The 16,595-nt window shown below is 37.7% G+C and overlaps 1 protein-coding gene across 2 annotated transcripts in view; it reads right to left on the bottom strand.

The window, feature by feature from the left end:
- Window positions 1–14,874, bottom strand: part of CENPF (centromere protein F) — a gene marked incomplete at both ends in the record, with an annotated part of 57,482 nt that extends 42,608 nt beyond the window's left edge. For both annotated transcript variants that reach the window (XM_082834156.1, XM_082834157.1), the window contains 6 exons: window positions 3,172–3,374; window positions 4,504–4,795; window positions 7,259–7,350; window positions 7,765–7,886; window positions 13,521–13,717; window positions 14,713–14,874. In XM_082834156.1, coding sequence (XP_082690282.1) covers window positions 3,172–3,374; window positions 4,504–4,795; window positions 7,259–7,350; window positions 7,765–7,886; window positions 13,521–13,717; window positions 14,713–14,874 — 1,068 coding nt within the window. The remainder of the gene's footprint in view (window positions 1–3,171; window positions 3,375–4,503; window positions 4,796–7,258; window positions 7,351–7,764; window positions 7,887–13,520; window positions 13,718–14,712) is intronic.
- Window positions 14,875–16,595: the final 1,721 nt, after the last annotated feature.

Genomic DNA, 16,595 nt, shown 5'->3' with positions numbered 1-16,595 from the left:
TTTAATAGCATAGATAGGCTGAAATTAAAAAGACAAAGAAATACATCATGAAACATAAACCAAAGGAAAGCTACAGTGGCTATATTACTACCAGATAAAGTAGACTTCAGAATAAAAAAAATTACCAGAGACACTGAGGGCTATTGCATAATGATAAGGGTCAACCCACCAAGAAGACATAGCAATCCTAAACGTGTATGGACCGAACTACAGAACTGCAAAATAAGTGAAGCAAAAACTGATAGAACAGAAAGGAGAAATAGACAAATCAACAATTATGGGAGACTTCAATATCCCTCTCTCAACAATTGCTAGAGCAACTAGACAAGAAATCAGCAAAGATACAGAGGAATTCAACAAAGAACGTTAACCAACAGGAGCTAATGACACTTTTAGAACATTCCATCCAACAAGAGAATATACATTTTTTTCCAAGTGCCTATGAAACATATACCAAGATAGACCATATACTAGGCCATAAAACCCCCACAAATTTAAAAGACCTGAAATCATAAAGTATATTCTCTGAACACAGTGGAATCAAACTAGAAATCAATAACAAAAAGAGAAAAAGCTCCAAACACTTGGAAACTAAACAAGGTATTTCTGAATAATCAATGAGCCAAAAAGGAAGTTCCAAGAAAAAAAAATTTTTTTAGTACATTAAAGAATAAAAATTAAAATACAATATATCAGGGACTTCCCTGGTGGTACAGTGGTTAAGAATCCACCTGCCAATGCAGGGAACACGGGTTCAAGCCCTCGTCTGGGAAGATCCCACATGCCGCGGAGCAACTAAGCCCATGCACCGCAACTACTGAGCTTGTGCTCTAGAACCCACGAGCCACAACTACTGAGCCCGCATGCCACAACTAGTGAAGCCCATGCGCCTAGAGCCTGTGCTCTGCAACAAGAGAAGCCACCACAATGAGAAGCCCACGCACTACAACAAAGAGTAGCCCCTGCTCCCCGCAACTAGAGAAAGCCTGTGCACAGCAACGAAGACCCAATGCAGCCAAAAATAAATAAATGTTTTAAAAAATTATTTAAAAAAATACAATATATCAAAATTTGCAGAGCACAGTTAAAGCAGTACTGAGAGGGAAATTTATAGCATTAAATGTCTGCATTAGAAAAGAAGAAGTCTCAAGTCAGTAAGCTAAGCTCCCCACCTCAACAACCTAGAAAAAGAAGAGCAAAATAAACCTAAAGCAAGCAGAAGGAAATAACAGAGGAAAAAAAATTTAAAAAATCAATGAAATTGAAAATAGGAAATAGAGAAAAATCAATGAATTAAAGAGCTGACTCTTTGGTAAGATCAATAAAAGAGCAACAAAACTGTCAAGTTCCTAGCAGTACTGACAAAGAGAAAAATAGAGAAGACACAAATATCAGAAATGAACAGGGAATAAACCTGACCTACAGACATCAAAAGAATAAGGAAATACTATGAACTCCACATGCACAAATTTGACAATTTAGATGAAATTTCCTCTAAAATCACAAACTAACCCAACTCATCCAATGTGAAATAAATAATTTTAATAGCTGTGTAACTATTTTAAAAATTGAATTTATAATTTTAAATCTCCCAAAAAAGAAATCTCCAGGCCCAGATAGTTTCATGGAGAATTCTACCAAATGTATAAAGATGAAATAACACCAATTCTGCACAATCTCTTCCGAGAAGAGAAGGGAATGCTTCCCAATGCATTTTATGAAGCTAGTATTACCTCTGATACAAATACCAGACAAAGACAGTACAAAAAGAGAAAACAGCTGAACAACATCCCTCACAAATATAGACACGAGAATCCTTAACAAATTATTAGCAAATAAAAGTCAGAAATGTATAAAATGAATTATACACCAAGACCAAGTATGGTCTATTCCAAGGATGAAAGACATTCAAATATCTGAAAAGCAATCATTGTAACCCATCATATTAACAAGCTATTATTTTATATAACTACACGAATCTATAATTATCTTAAAATAAAAAGGATTAATTTGAAAAAAAAGAAAGACAGAACGAGCCTGTTCCCAGGAAGCAAATAGAAGATACAGGTCTACCTACTATAGTGGTTTTTACCTAGAGATTTTATTAAAGGTAAATTCCATAGGCCCACTTCAGACATGAATCTAAGAAGATTAATTCTGCAAGGTTCTCAGTGATTCTGACAATTAGCCAAGTGTGGGAACTACAAGAGCTAGAACATAAATAACGACAATAAAAGGGTCATAATGGGGATGGAAGCCAGGAGAAAAGACCTCACCGCACTAAGAAATGAGAGAAGGAGCTCACGGGATGGGGAGCATGTCAAGAGTATTCCAAGAGGCGGGTATGCCAAGCAGAAAGGCAAATGTGAGCAGAACACTGACCCAGACACAGATTAGGTTCAAGAAACACCAAATAACCGCAGTTGGTCCTAGAAGATAATTCGTTTTGCTCTACACTTTTCTCCATATAACGCACTATCTACGTGACTGGTACATCTACGTTACGTCCCCCATTATGATGAAGCTCCACAAGGGCCATTCTTTTTGTCTATTTACTCACTGCTGCATCCCCAGGTCTAGAACAGTGGCTGACATACAGTAGATGGTCAATAAATGTTTGTCAAATGAGTCAGTGAATGAATGAATAATAGAAAAAAGAGAAGAAAAGACTAGAGAGGTAGGTTGGGGGCAAAGCAACAACAACAACAACAAAGACAACCCCCAAATAACGGGCTATGAAGCTTGGCCTTAATTAGAGCCTTAGATTAAATGGTAGGAGTGTATACACTGGATCCCAGGAGTAGATCTATTCAATTCTATCGTATGTCCTAAACCTCTTTTAAAGCTCCATGACTTTAAGTGCCTCTTTTATATATTAGGCACCTGCCAGGCACTGTACATACATAATCTTTATTCTTCACCACCCTCTGAGATATAAAAGAGATCAGTGACTTGCCCAGGTCCCTTGGCTGGGAAAATGTGCAGTCCGGATTTGACCCCAGATCTACCCAACTCTAAAAGAACTTAGTGTTCAACTGCATCAATACCGCCTAGTATATAATAAGGTTCATTACTAATATTTATTTCACAAGTCTAAGTGCAGAGTACTCTTTCCAAAGAATGATATGAAAAAAATGGAGATTTATCAATAACTCATGAAAAGTCAAGTACCTTGGTTGATGCCTGGTCATACTGTGCAGTTGTTCTCACCAGTTCATCCCTGCTTCTGTTCAAAACTTTCTCTTTTTCGTTTAATTCCACTTTTGCTTTCTCCACTTGGAGTTGGAGTTCTTGAAGCTTGTTCACTTGGCCTTTCATTTCTCTTTCTTGTCCTTGCAGACGTAGTTCCAACTCACTAATCTTACTCCTTAGCTCTTAAATCACAAACAAAACCCACACTTCAATTAACATATATTTTTCACAAAGACATTTACAACTAAACTCAGAATGTATCAACGTTACTCTGCTCTGAAATCTTTGGTGAGTCAAACATAAATCAATTCACATTAAACAAAGAAGCTATTTTAATTGGATTTAATTTCAATGTTTAGTCTTTATTGTTATTTGTATTCAAAAACCCTACAGAAAGCAGGAGAAACAAATTTTCGTGAGTATTCACAGAGAAACTTGGGGGGGCAGAAATGTTTTTCTAAAATCGTGAACAGTATCTTATCGAGACTGCAAAAAGTGTACCACATATAACAGCCTGCACTAAAATTACCACTTGGTTTTATACACCCACAAACTAATATATTTTTTGTGCCCATATCAATGCAAATGAGTGCTAAGCAGTGAAAAATTCACCCTCCCACATTCTCTAGTAGCTTGTCCTCCAGTAAAGAGCAAGACAGTGTGAACCTCCTCTATTGCCAAAATTAACAAGAATGTTTTTTTTCATTTTTTTCCCGACATATACACAATATTGGTTCCAATGGCACTGGCCATGGGACAGGTCTCACCAGTGCACACAGATGGTGATTTTCAATCTATCATAGCGCTGGAAATTATCATAGTCTGCAGACTAGATTCCAAAACACCACCTGGCACCCTTGGCTGTCAGCAGCAGCGTGGTGCAGCAGCCAAGGTTACAGGTTTCTCCCATACACACAACCTGGCAGCACACAGCAAAGCTCTCCTACAGACACATGCCACACCTCTGGCCAAAACTGGCTTGTTTCATGGGCCACAAAAGGAGCCAGGGGAGAGCTGTGGGGAGTGTCAACTGTAACCCACCTACTTGCCCCGCTCTGGAAAGTCAAAGCCACTCACCCTATTTTTCAAGTCTTCATGGCACCAGCTTTATAGTACAAATAAAGGTACCTTTCCAAATGGTGATATCTTTTCTCATTATCCCACAGACAGTATTTCACATCACCAGGCTGGGATGTTGATCACTGATGGGTCTAACAAAACACATGAGCACTTTCTAGGGCTAAAAATGTCTAGAAATTTCTAGACTTCTAAAATTATCTCAGGAAAATTTAATTTAGCTCAAGAAGTTACCTTGATTCTGGGCTTTGAATTGATCCAAAAGATGAGAATTGCTAGAATTATCACAGAAACTGCTATTAGCATCTCTATTCCCTATTTGCAAAGTTGATCTACTCAGAGTCACTTCTTGTTCCCCAGAAAAACTAGATGCAGAGAAATCTCTCCTAATTGGAGTTTTTAGAGCATTGGATGAAAGACGACTTGGGGTCTTTTCTTGTTGCCATGAGAACACAGATGATGAAGCCTGATGTCGGGCAATGTCCCGGTGATTCATGGTGCTTTGGGGAGTAGCCTGGCTTGCTTTCTGTAAAAACAGAAACTCTTTAGAGCCCTTTAGAAGTCAAAATATTTAAGACTATGTAGTAGACTCACAGACATAAAAAAGCAAACTTATGGTTACCAAAGGGGAAAGCAGTGGGGGTGGGAGGGTGGGTAAATGAGGAGTTTGGGATTAGCAGATACAAACTACTACATGTAATATAGATAAACAACAAGGTCTTACACACAGGGGACTACATTCAATGTTTTGCAATAAATTATAATGGAAAAGAATATGAAAATGTATATATGTATATATAATATATATAACTGAATCACCTTGCTATATACACCTGAAACTAATACAACATTGGAAATCAGCAATACTGCAATAAAAAAAAAAAGACTATGTGCTTATTTTCAAATAGAACATAAAGCCATGCCAAGAAGGTAACACTTCCACTGTGTACCAAGAAGGAACATTCATCAAGTCAAGGGAACCACTGGGTCCCAATAACCAGTGAGGAAATGTTCTAATGGTCAGACTTGGCACTGAAGGGTGAAATCAGTACCATCTGATGCCCAATCTATTTTAAATGGGCTCAGTTTTTGTATTTATTCTGCATCCCTCATGTACTTCATAAAAACACACGTGAGTGACTCACTGCCACTTTGAATTCTGAAATTTGATTTTACTTTGCCCCTCCTTGGTCACCTCCCCATGTAGCTTTGCACACTGAGACTCAAAATTCAATACTAACCTAAAGAACTCTTTCAAGAATCTCACATTCCACCATAACACTCTCCCCCCAAAAATGTCGTATGAGGTATTTTGTATTATATAACACACATTTGTGGATCTTCTGCTGTTTTGAATTCTTCTTTTTGTTCTTCTCTCTGCCTGCTTTCTGAAAACTATCAAGGTGTGACTATAGAAGCTGAGTTAATTTTGTTTGTTTGTTTGTTGTTGGTACGCGGGCCTCTCACTGTCGTGGCCTCTCCCGTTGCGGAGCACAGGCTCTAGAGCGCAGGCTCAGTAGTTGTGGTGCATGGGCTTAGTTTCTCTGCGGCATGTGGGATCTTCCCGGACCGGGGCACGAACCCGTGTCCCCTGCATCGGCAGGCGGACTCCCAACCACTGCGCCACCAGGGAAGCCCAAGTTAAATTTTTGATAGCAAGGGCTTTTCTTCCCACAGGGAAAGATTTAAGGCTTCTGGAGACTCATAGTCCTCCACAAAATAACTCTGGGAACAGGTGTCAGGGCCAGAATTGATACCAATGACTGAACTGGATAACAAAGCACATATTTCCAAGTCAGACCAGAGAATTATTGTTTAATTTTATTCATCTTGTAAGCAATGCCTTTGCTACATATCAAAACCCTGGTGATCTCAAAACAAGGGTTAAAGGCGTAAAAAGAATTTAAATTGTTAAAGCTCTAACAGGTACTTTTTTGATCCTCAGTATTTAAGGCATCTACGTATAAATTCAGCCTTAAACTGTTTGCTAAGTTGTGCCATCTCACCAAGTTCCTATGTTTAGAATTGTGCCATTAAGTGCCAAACTGGAATTTTTTAAAAAACAAATAACAGCGGGCTTCCCTGGTGGCACAGTGGTTGAGAGTCCGCCTGCCGATGCGGGGGACACGGGTTCGTGCCCCGGTCCGGGAAGATCCCACATGCCGCGGAGCGGCTGGGCCCATGAGCCCTGGCCGCTGAGCCTGCGCGTCCGGAGCCTGTGCTCCGCAACGGGAGAGGCCACGGCAGTGAGAGGCCCGCGTACCGCAAAAAAAAAAATAAAAAAATAAAAAATAAATAAATAACATCATGCACAGAAATGGGAAAGGTATATTCTATAGACACCAGGTATTTTCTGGGTCAGTCCTGAAACTAAAAGCTGGGGTTTCCAAAATACGCATTTTGTTTATTTTATTGATGTTAAACAAATATTTTCACCCACCTGTCTCTGCTTTTTTTACCCCTATCAAAATGTAATTTAAAACACTTGTCAGCAACTTATTTAAAAGAACTGGGGAGATTACGTTGATAACATTCTCACCTGAAATAAACAGTTCATTAATAATGACCCCCAAACCTCAGGTCCCTGGTAGCAATCACCACATTCCATCAGAAGGCCTGAACAGGAAGCAATCGCCTCCAGGTTCCAAAGCTAGTGAGTGTCAGTTATGACTCTGGTCCCACCCTCTTGAAACTTCTTCTTTATCATTAGATCTTAACAGAGAAATAATTACATTACCACAGTTTCCATGGAATTTGGTGAACATTTAATATTTAGGGATAAAGTCATCTCCCCAATCTATTTTACTCTACTCTTACCTATTTTAAAATTTAAAAATACCATAACCAATGAGCCAGGAACTTTATTTTCTCAGTGTAATAAAAATGTGCCAGCCCTATGTGAAGCAGATTTTTCTCTAACCTTGTTGCATCCTATATCAAAGTACTTCTTCAACTGCATACTCTATTAAAAGGCCCACAATTAATTTACCTTTGCCTGCAAGGCTTTCACCTCTGCCTCTAATCTTTTTCGTTCTTCAACTTCTTTATTATATTTTTCTTTTAGATCTTCATATTTGGAACCTAAACACAGACATTGAGATACAGTTTTACTTCGATCACTGATTTTGCAAAGAATCAGTATGATAGATCACCTAGAAATGAGTATCTTAGTACATCAGATAGAAAGAATATTTTGGTTAAGGCAACGGATACTGATCAAATTACTCAAATATCAAAATACATGGAAACATAGGTGTTTTAAATATTCCAAAACTGAATTATATTTTAAAATACCATAGGATAAAGTGAAAAGTTTAAAGGCTTACTGATGGCTCAACATAGTTCAACAGATACACAAATGTATATATAACTAATGGCTGCTTTTTTTTTAATCCTAAAATTAGCAGTTGAATTCAAAGTTGAATGAATTCATTTCTTCGGCAGAATTAAAATCTCAATAAAAGAGCTATTTATACAAAGGGAAAATATCCTTACCGCTATAATACTGGCTTGGTGTGAGTGGAGTTGCAAAAATTTTTTGTGGTGTAGTGCATGGACTCATAGAGACATCTGCAGACTGTGCAGCTTGTTGGCTTCTTTCAAGTTCAGATTTACACCTATGAGAAAAGGACCCGAGAGGATGGCAAATCAGAGCAACAGCTGTAGAATACCAACACCATACGTTCTCAGAAAGCGATAAACTTACAAAAAAACAAACCCTCTAAGAATTCTTACCACTTCATTTATCCAACAGACGTTTAATAAGAACTAATTTATGAGACAGTCCTTTGTCTTCAAAGGAACTCAGTCTAGTTAGGAAAACAGAAATATAGACCAGTAATTACAACGTGATAAAGACGATAATGAAGATCTGTAATAACCACCACAGTAGCAAAGAAGAGTTGAGAGGGTTGGGACACATTCCAATGAAATTTTATATTCTAGGCCAAAGAAAGACACAGTGCTACAAAATACCAGAATTTCAGAAACACAGGAGGAAATTGGAGCATGGGCTCAAATCATAAAACCGGATGGCATTACTTATAATATTGTCATTATAAAAACAGAGATTTGGGGCTTCCCTGGTGGCGCAATGGTTGAGAGTCCACCTGCCGATGCAGGGCACACGGGTTCGTGCCCCAGTCCGGGAAGATCCCACATGCTGCAAAGCGGCTCGGCCCGTGAGCCATGGCCGCTGAGCCTGCGCATCCGGAGCCTGTGCTCCGCAACGGGAGAGGCCACAACACTCAGAGGCCCGTGTACCGCAAAAAAAAACCAAAAACAAACAGAGATTTGATATACATATCACGTCTTTTGTGATATTTTTAAAACACATTTTAAAAATCAAGTTAACGTAATGCATCTAGAAAAGATACTGGCAGGAAACAGATCCAAAGAACTGGAGAAAGTGAGCTATATACAGTCGTCCTTGGGATCTGTGGGTTGTTGGTCCCAGGACACCTGCAGATAACAAAATCCAGGGATGCTCAAGTCCCTTATATAAAACAGCAGTCGTACACTCAGCCCTCCGTATCTGTGGGTGCAGAACCTGTGGATACGAGGGCCGACTGTATTGTATATGTGTACAGAGTAACCCTACCATTTCAGTTGTAACACCCTTCAGAAGCAAACCTAAGAGAGGACTCAATTCCTGCAAGTCTCCAATGTCTCTGAGTTTAACTTAACACAAGAAATAAAATGAACACCCTAGTAGAATGGCTAATGATGTGCACCATTCTCTTTGCCAAGGACACATTACTCAAAGCAGGGAGTGAAGAAAGTAGTGAAGAAAGTGCCTCAGTGTCCTAGCTCTGCCTACTCCAAATTCAATCCGGGAAGGAAGAAGCAATGTATGAGCTGAAAATGGCTGCTCAGCAAATCAAACTGTTACATTCGAATTTATAACAGGTAAGAGTCCTCCAACAGAAATGTTGTATTAGCATGAAAAAAGTAAGAAGAAATAAATGAATTTAATCTTAATATTTAACTCAATATTTTCCATATTGTAATTTCAACTTATAAACATTGCAAAAATCATTAATAAGATATTTTACATGTTTTTGTACTAAATCTTCAGAATTTGGACTGGGTTGTGTCCTTCCAGCACACCTCAATTGACACTAGCCACATTTCAAGTGTTCAACAGCCACAAGTAACCAGTGGCTACCATATTGGACACTGCAGGTCTATAGACTTCCAAAGGTGTAAAAAGGTTGGTAAAACTCCAGAGATGAATTTTGAAGAACTTTGCAAAACTGATGTTTCTTTGTCCTCTCAAATTCACATCTTTTCAGTAAAAAAAAAAAAAAAAAAAAAGTTATTAATTTTAACTATTAAATAAAAGTATACCCTATTATTTTTATAAACCTTTGTATCTCCTGTCTCCTAGGGAGAGAAAAAACACAAATCACCACCACCAAAACAAAACAAAAAAAACACAAAATTAAGCTGTTTTCTCCTAAGTCTAATTTAACTATATGAGATTGCTAATATTCACCAGTTTTTATTTGTTTGTTTTTGTTTGTTCATTTTTTGTTTTGTTTTAAAAAATAATTTATTGAGGTGAAATTCATGTAACATAAAATTAACCAGATTAAGTGAACAATGCAGTGGCATTAATTACACTCACAGTGTTGTACAACTACCATCTCTATCTACTTAAAAGCCATTTCTATCATTCCATAGTAAAGCTCTTTAACCATTAAGGAATTTCTCCCCAGTGCCATCTTCCCCCAGTCCCTGACAACAACCAGTCTGTGTTCTGTGTCTATTATTCACCAGTTTTTGACCAACATTTCAAATGTTCAACCTAACTCATTCAAGATGTACCTGAAATCGGTGGCCATTGATGGAAAAAATAAGTTCCTGCCCTGTACCTGAAGGTTACCAGTGAAAAATTTTATACCATACTCAGGGCTTCCCTGGTGGCGCAGTGGTTAAGAATCCGCCTGCCAATACTGGGGACACGGGTTCGAGCCCTGGCCCGGGAAGATCATACACGTTGTGGAGCAACTAAGCCCGTGTGCCACAACTACTGAGCCTGTGCTTTAGAGCCTGCGAGCCACAACTACTGAAGCCCACGTGCCACAACTACTGAAGCCTGCGTGCCTAGAGCTCGCGCTCTGCAAAAAGAAGCCACGATAATGAGAAGCCTGCACACCGCAACAAAGACCCAACGCTGCCCAAAAAATTAAATAATTAAAACTATACTCAATAGTTATTATAATCTATAGGTCTTATACCCTTAACAATTTTTATACTATAGAAGGGTATACTCAATAGTTTTTATAGTCTAAAGTCTATACAGTTTGTAAACTTTTATAAACATCTATATCTATCAACATCATAGATAATAAAAATATTTTTAAACTAAATGTGCTATGAGGGTATCCTAATCCCATGATGATGATGATAATAACTAATAACTGATAATAATGATAATATTAATGTTAACATTTAACCATTGCTACATGTCAGATACAACCATGAACTTTGTATCATGCAGGCATTGCTACCAAATGGCACTTTTCAATGAAATAGGGAAATGTATACAAAAGCATCTTTTTCTCAAATGTTAAAAAATATTAACATTTCTGTCTAAATTAAATTATTAAAACCAATTAATAAAGTAAATTGTTAAAACCAGTATTTCTAACATTGGCAGCCAAAATGTTCTTTTCAAAGAAATGATTATTCTAGCATACTGAAGTGAGCTTCCTACTTCCCGAGCACCTGCTTTCCAAAACAAATGCCTCTCTTTCATTCATTCATTCAACAAATATTTGAGGACCTACAATTGCCAGGTGCTAGGAATACAGTGATGAACAACACAGACCAGGATAGAGTTTAGGAAAACAAAGAACTCAACAAGACAGAAATTTATTTATCATTCTAACATTGCAAATTATAGATAGCCACCTTCCCACACGGATAGGAAACAAAATTAGAAAAAGATTTCTGTGCACTTAAATTATCAGCTTCACCAAAAGACAAGCATATAGTTGTCCCTAACAATCTACCTGCAGAAGATTGGTTCTAGGACCCCCTTGAATACTAAAATGTGCAAATGCTCAACTCTCATATAAAATCACATAGGTAGTATTTACGTATAACCTATGTATATCCTCCTGTATACTTTAAATCATCTCTAGGTTACTTATAATACCTAATACGATGTGTATGCTGTGTAAATAGTTGCCTGCATGCAGCAAACTTAAGTTTTGCTTTTGGAACTCTCTGGAATTTTTTTCAAATATTTTTGACCCTTGGTTGGTTGAATCTGTGGATGCAGAACTCATGGATATGGAGGGCAAACTGTAATTTTTAAACGTTTTAACTTTCAAAAGTATGTTTCCTTTGTAGGTAGAATTAAGATTATTGCAGCTATGCCAGGAAAAAAAATTCTTGGCATCAAAATATTTATTAATTACAAATGGAAAAACAGTAACTGTATAATGCAGAAACCCAGATAAACACCCTAACAAGCGATCGGTTTAAAAGTCAAATTAAATCATGTACACTCTGATATGATGCATGTCACTACTATACACGTCACTATAAAGGTGTGTCACTACCTCTGTGGTATTCTTACTAAAAATTCATAACCTCAATCTGACCCAGTGATTCTCCATCCGGGATGAATTTGCCCTCCCAAAGGACATTTGGCAATGCCTGGCAACATTTTTGACTGTCAAAATTTGGAGGTGGTGTAAGTGCTACTGGCATCTAGTGGGCAGAGGCCAGGAATTCTAAGTATCCTACAATGCAGCCTACAGGGCAGCCTTCCACAACAAAGAATAATCCAGTCCAAAATGTCAATTCTGCCATTGTTGAAAAACAGCAGACGAACCCAGATTGAGGACTATTCTACAATAAAGGAGACTAGTGCTCTTTAAAAATGTCAAGGTCACAAAAGACAAGAAACCATCAGAGCTTAGAAAAAAAAGTAACTAAGACCCAGCGCAGCCAAATAAATACTAAAAAAAAAAAAAAAAAAAAAAGTAAGAAAACATCAGCTAAATGCAGTGTGGAATCCTGGATCAGATCCTGGAACAGAAAAAGGCCATTACTGGAAAAATGAGTGCAATTCCAATAAAGTCTGTAGTTTAGTTAATAGTATTGAATTAATGTTTATTTCTGATTTGGTCATTGTACTCTGGTTATGTAAGATGTTAACAATTGTTTCTGGAAGTCTAAAGTTATTTCAAAACAAAATTTTTTCTTAAAATTTTTGGGTGTATATTCATGGAATTAACAATAGGGCAATTTGCTAAAGTCTTCTTTGCTTTTAGTGTTTATCACTCCTTGTTATTTTGACAAAATTCCACTACTAGAACAAGAAGATTCCATTTATAAGCCAGCAGTGCTCAAGTCCCATTAAATTTATTTTGAATAATGCCTCTAGTTGTTTGGGGGATTTTTTTTTTAATGGAAAAGTAGTAATAAGCACCTTTTTTTTATTGCCTAAATATGGAATTGATATTGGTGAATTGATTATGTAATACTTAAGATGGAAGATGGGTCTCTTGGATGGGGACCTCAGTAGGAAAGTCTTCTAGACTTCACTTCCCTCCTCTCCAGCTGAGATTCCATGGCACCCAACTTCAATCACTCTCTTCCAATATCCTCAATTATTCCACTGTCTTCTATCCCATCACCCTCGCCCAAAAACCCTAAATCGATCCTCCTGTATACCTTCTCAGCATTTATTTGCTAAAGAAAGGAAAAAAAAAAAAAACTCATTAAACGCTATAGATTGGTCCCACTATAAATTCCTGGCCTCCAATCTCAACTGAGCCCTCAGTGCTCCTCAGTCCTTTTGAAGTTCCCTAGTTCTCTGATTCTCTACAACAGCTTTTCCACACAGAGAAAACAGAAGCCATCAATATAAGCCATGCTTTAACTTCCCTCCATTTTTTCAGTAACCACTGTTGATAGTTTTGGTATTATTTATTATTACATACCCTAGTAACAAACACAGTGCCTGGCACATGAAGCAGCTTAATAAACATATACTGAATAAGTAAATGAATAAGCTAGCAACCATTTAATGAATTTATACAGTACTGAGCCATGCAACAATAGGACTGAAGCATATAAGAAAAGAATTAATCTTCCTCAAATCATTGTTCATTCCACTGGAAAGAAAAAATGTCAATGTGTAATAATTACACCATAAAAGGAAAAGATAGCTGCATCTGATGAATATATACAAAGACATCTATAATAAATACCATTCCCAAAAAAGTTACCTTTTAAGTTCCTGTTCCAGTTTTTCTATTTGCTTTTTGCTTGTGTTCAGTTGTCCTTCTTGGAAATTCACTTGTGACTCCTTGACTTGAAGTTCGTGAGAAATCTTCTGCTTAGTCTTCTCCAGATTTTCACATATTTCCATCAAGCTTTGGTTCTCCCTTTTCAGGTTTGCACCCTCAGCTTTTTCATTCTCAACCTAATGCAGATTATTCAAAAGGAACTAGGTCTCTTACACATGAATTTACCAAATAGTATCTGTTAATCTAACACTGATGACTAACTTTCTGAGATATGGTTGAAAAAATACAGAAGTCAGTGCTTGATGTACACCGAGATTTTAGATGATCTCACTTTGAAGCCTACTGATAGAAAAGTTTTGCAAAGTCATGTATTACAGTCTTTGGTTAGGGCTACACAAACCCATCCTAGAAAGAGAGGCTTTAATAGGCTTTCAAGAATTAAAAAAATCAAAAATAAATCTTATAAACCCTCCCTTAGCTATTCATTTTCAAGTTCAGCTGCTAAAGCCAGTTACTGTAAGAAACTGAAAAATTCTCCCACTAGCAAAAACATTTTAGGAGCAGTAATTGTATTACTATGGGTTGGCTAATGCAAAGATACCAAAGAAGTACTATTTAAGTTTCCATTTACTAGTCCTGGAGAGAGGTGGGAATACCAAGGTGAAAAGCTCACTCTCAGAAAGTGATATCTATTTGGACTGCAAAGTGCTCTAATATTGATCCCAGATTCGGAGCCAGAGATTTTCGGCCATTTTAGTGCAGAATGCAAAAGCAATGCCCAATTCTTGGTCCTAAACAGAAGTGAAAATGGAACTCAGCAGCCCTACACATTAGCAGGTAAGCAGAAATGAAAACAAAGAACGGAGAAAATGAGGTAATTAAAATAAAAATGACTCAACAGGGGAGGGGACTTCCCCTGTGGTCCAGCGGTTAAGACTCAGCTTGAGCTTCCACTGCAGGGGGCGCGGTCCCATCCCTGGTCGGTGAACTAAGATCCCACATGCCACGTGGTGTGGCCAAAAAAAAAAAAAAAAAAAAAAGATTCAATAAAGGAGAGGAGGGGGGATTACCACCTGAAGATGGCAAAATCATTTTTCTCTAAATTGAAAAGACCAAACCATTCATCCAAATAATGAGAGAACAGTTTTAAATACCAGCATTTCAGTGATACCTTCTGTTTTTGCTTCTGCAACGCAGCCTCCAGAGTTTCAAGTTGAAACTGCCTTTGCTGCCTTTCTTTCTTCAGTTTGTCGAGCTGTCCTTCAAGCTCTTGAATTTTCTGAAGAGCTCTTGTAGGCAGGCCTTCCTTCCATTCTTCCAAAGCCCAGCTCATTTTGCTCTCCTTTATTATTCAAACATTTATAAATAAACTGAAAAGAATAAACAACCTGTTGGTCTTACTATAGTAAAAAGAAACTTACTGTCTCAGAGACTAACTAATCTACATAACCACCTCTAAGAATCAAGTTTCAAAACTTCATGTTTCAAAAGATAACGAAGTATAACATCCATCTTCTCCACCCTCTGCAAGGTGACTACTAATAACTGACTGTGAAGTGTCAATAGTACACAGTATGCTTGTTTGGCTTCCCCTTGCTTTCTGGTTTTCTTATATCTCATTTTTGACTCTTATATGGCTACCTGCTTTCTACCACTCAGTTTGTTTTCATTGTACAAGACATGAATATTTTGCTATAAGGTTTCTGGTGAACTAGGTCTTACAGGACAAATAAAATGCATGATAAGTTACTTTGCAAATGCTCTTCTTTCCTCTCTTCATGTCATTAATTCCCACTCATACTCTGTCCCTCTTCCTCCAGGAAGCCTCCCCTGAGGACAACCATCAAAATCTGGTCATATCTCCCCATCAAAGTCTCTCATGACACAGGTACCTCCTTTTCCTCCCAAGAGGTTATCATTTGTTGAGTCAATGCATGCATGAACAAAGGGTGAATGCCATACTAGCACTAGAATCACTGCAAAATGCAGTAAAGTCATTCTCCAGACAGACCCTGACCAGGAATCAGGTATATAGCCTTAGTGATTCAAATCCCTGCTCAGCAACCTACAAGATGCGTGACCTTGGGCATGTTATTTAACACCTCTGTGCCTTGGTTTCCTCATTTGTAAAATGGGAATAATAATGGTGGTGGTTCCCTAAAGCTTTAGAACAGTATCTCCTGGTAAGCTTTCCATACATATTAGCGATTGTATTAGTCACTGAAAACGCTTTTTCATTTGTATACTGATGCCTGTGGCGCCAAGATAGAAATGGCCTACCTCTTTCTCAGGCATATCTTAGAAAATTTAAATCAGCTGGGAGACAAGTATGGCAATTATTCTTTATTCCTTAGCCTTTAGAACTTAAATGAAAGAAAAAGCATTCATTTTCCAGTTCCTTTAGCAACAGGATGAGAATCTGTTTTTTACTAAATGAAGTCCACAACCATTGTTAGCGTTTTGTTTCAGTCGACTTTATCAATGACATTTTTTATCAGATTAATAAATAGTTGATGAAAGTACTAAGTATAATAAAACTTTTTCCAAATATTAAAAGAGAAGGAAGGGTCTCGGAAAACACATACTTTAGTATCAAGCCTTGGAGAGCTGTTTTCTCTGCCATTCTCACCTCCCACCCCACCCTTTTAGTTCTTTGAACACAACATCTTAAACTCCATTCCCATTTACCCAAAAACTACTTAAAGGAGTCTCATGCCGCTCCACCAGCAAAGGACAATTTACACTGCCCCAATAGGCTACTCCTTCTATTCCAAACTACCTTGCTCATTCAGGGGTTCACGGGTGGGTATATCATACCTCAGAGGCACTCAACTACAACTCCTAAACAATTCTGCCAGCCACTGAAATCATGACATCCATACACCATAGCGAACAAAATATTAAAAGGAGCAATTTAAAAAGATGATAGAGATGATGGAAATAAACAGAAGGAAGACTGGCAAGTGAAATGCTTTTCCATTTCCAAAGTCTAAGACACAGCAACAAACAAATGGTTAAAGCAATCACCAGACCCAAGCTAATTTTGATTAGAGG

Source organism: Leucopleurus acutus (assembly GCF_964270905.1).
Source record: "Leucopleurus acutus genome assembly, chromosome: 2".
Taxonomy (NCBI): Eukaryota; Metazoa; Chordata; class Mammalia; order Artiodactyla; family Delphinidae; genus Leucopleurus; species Leucopleurus acutus.
The sequence above is the reverse complement of the archived record's forward strand: the minus strand, read 5'-3'. Positions and strand labels throughout refer to the sequence as shown.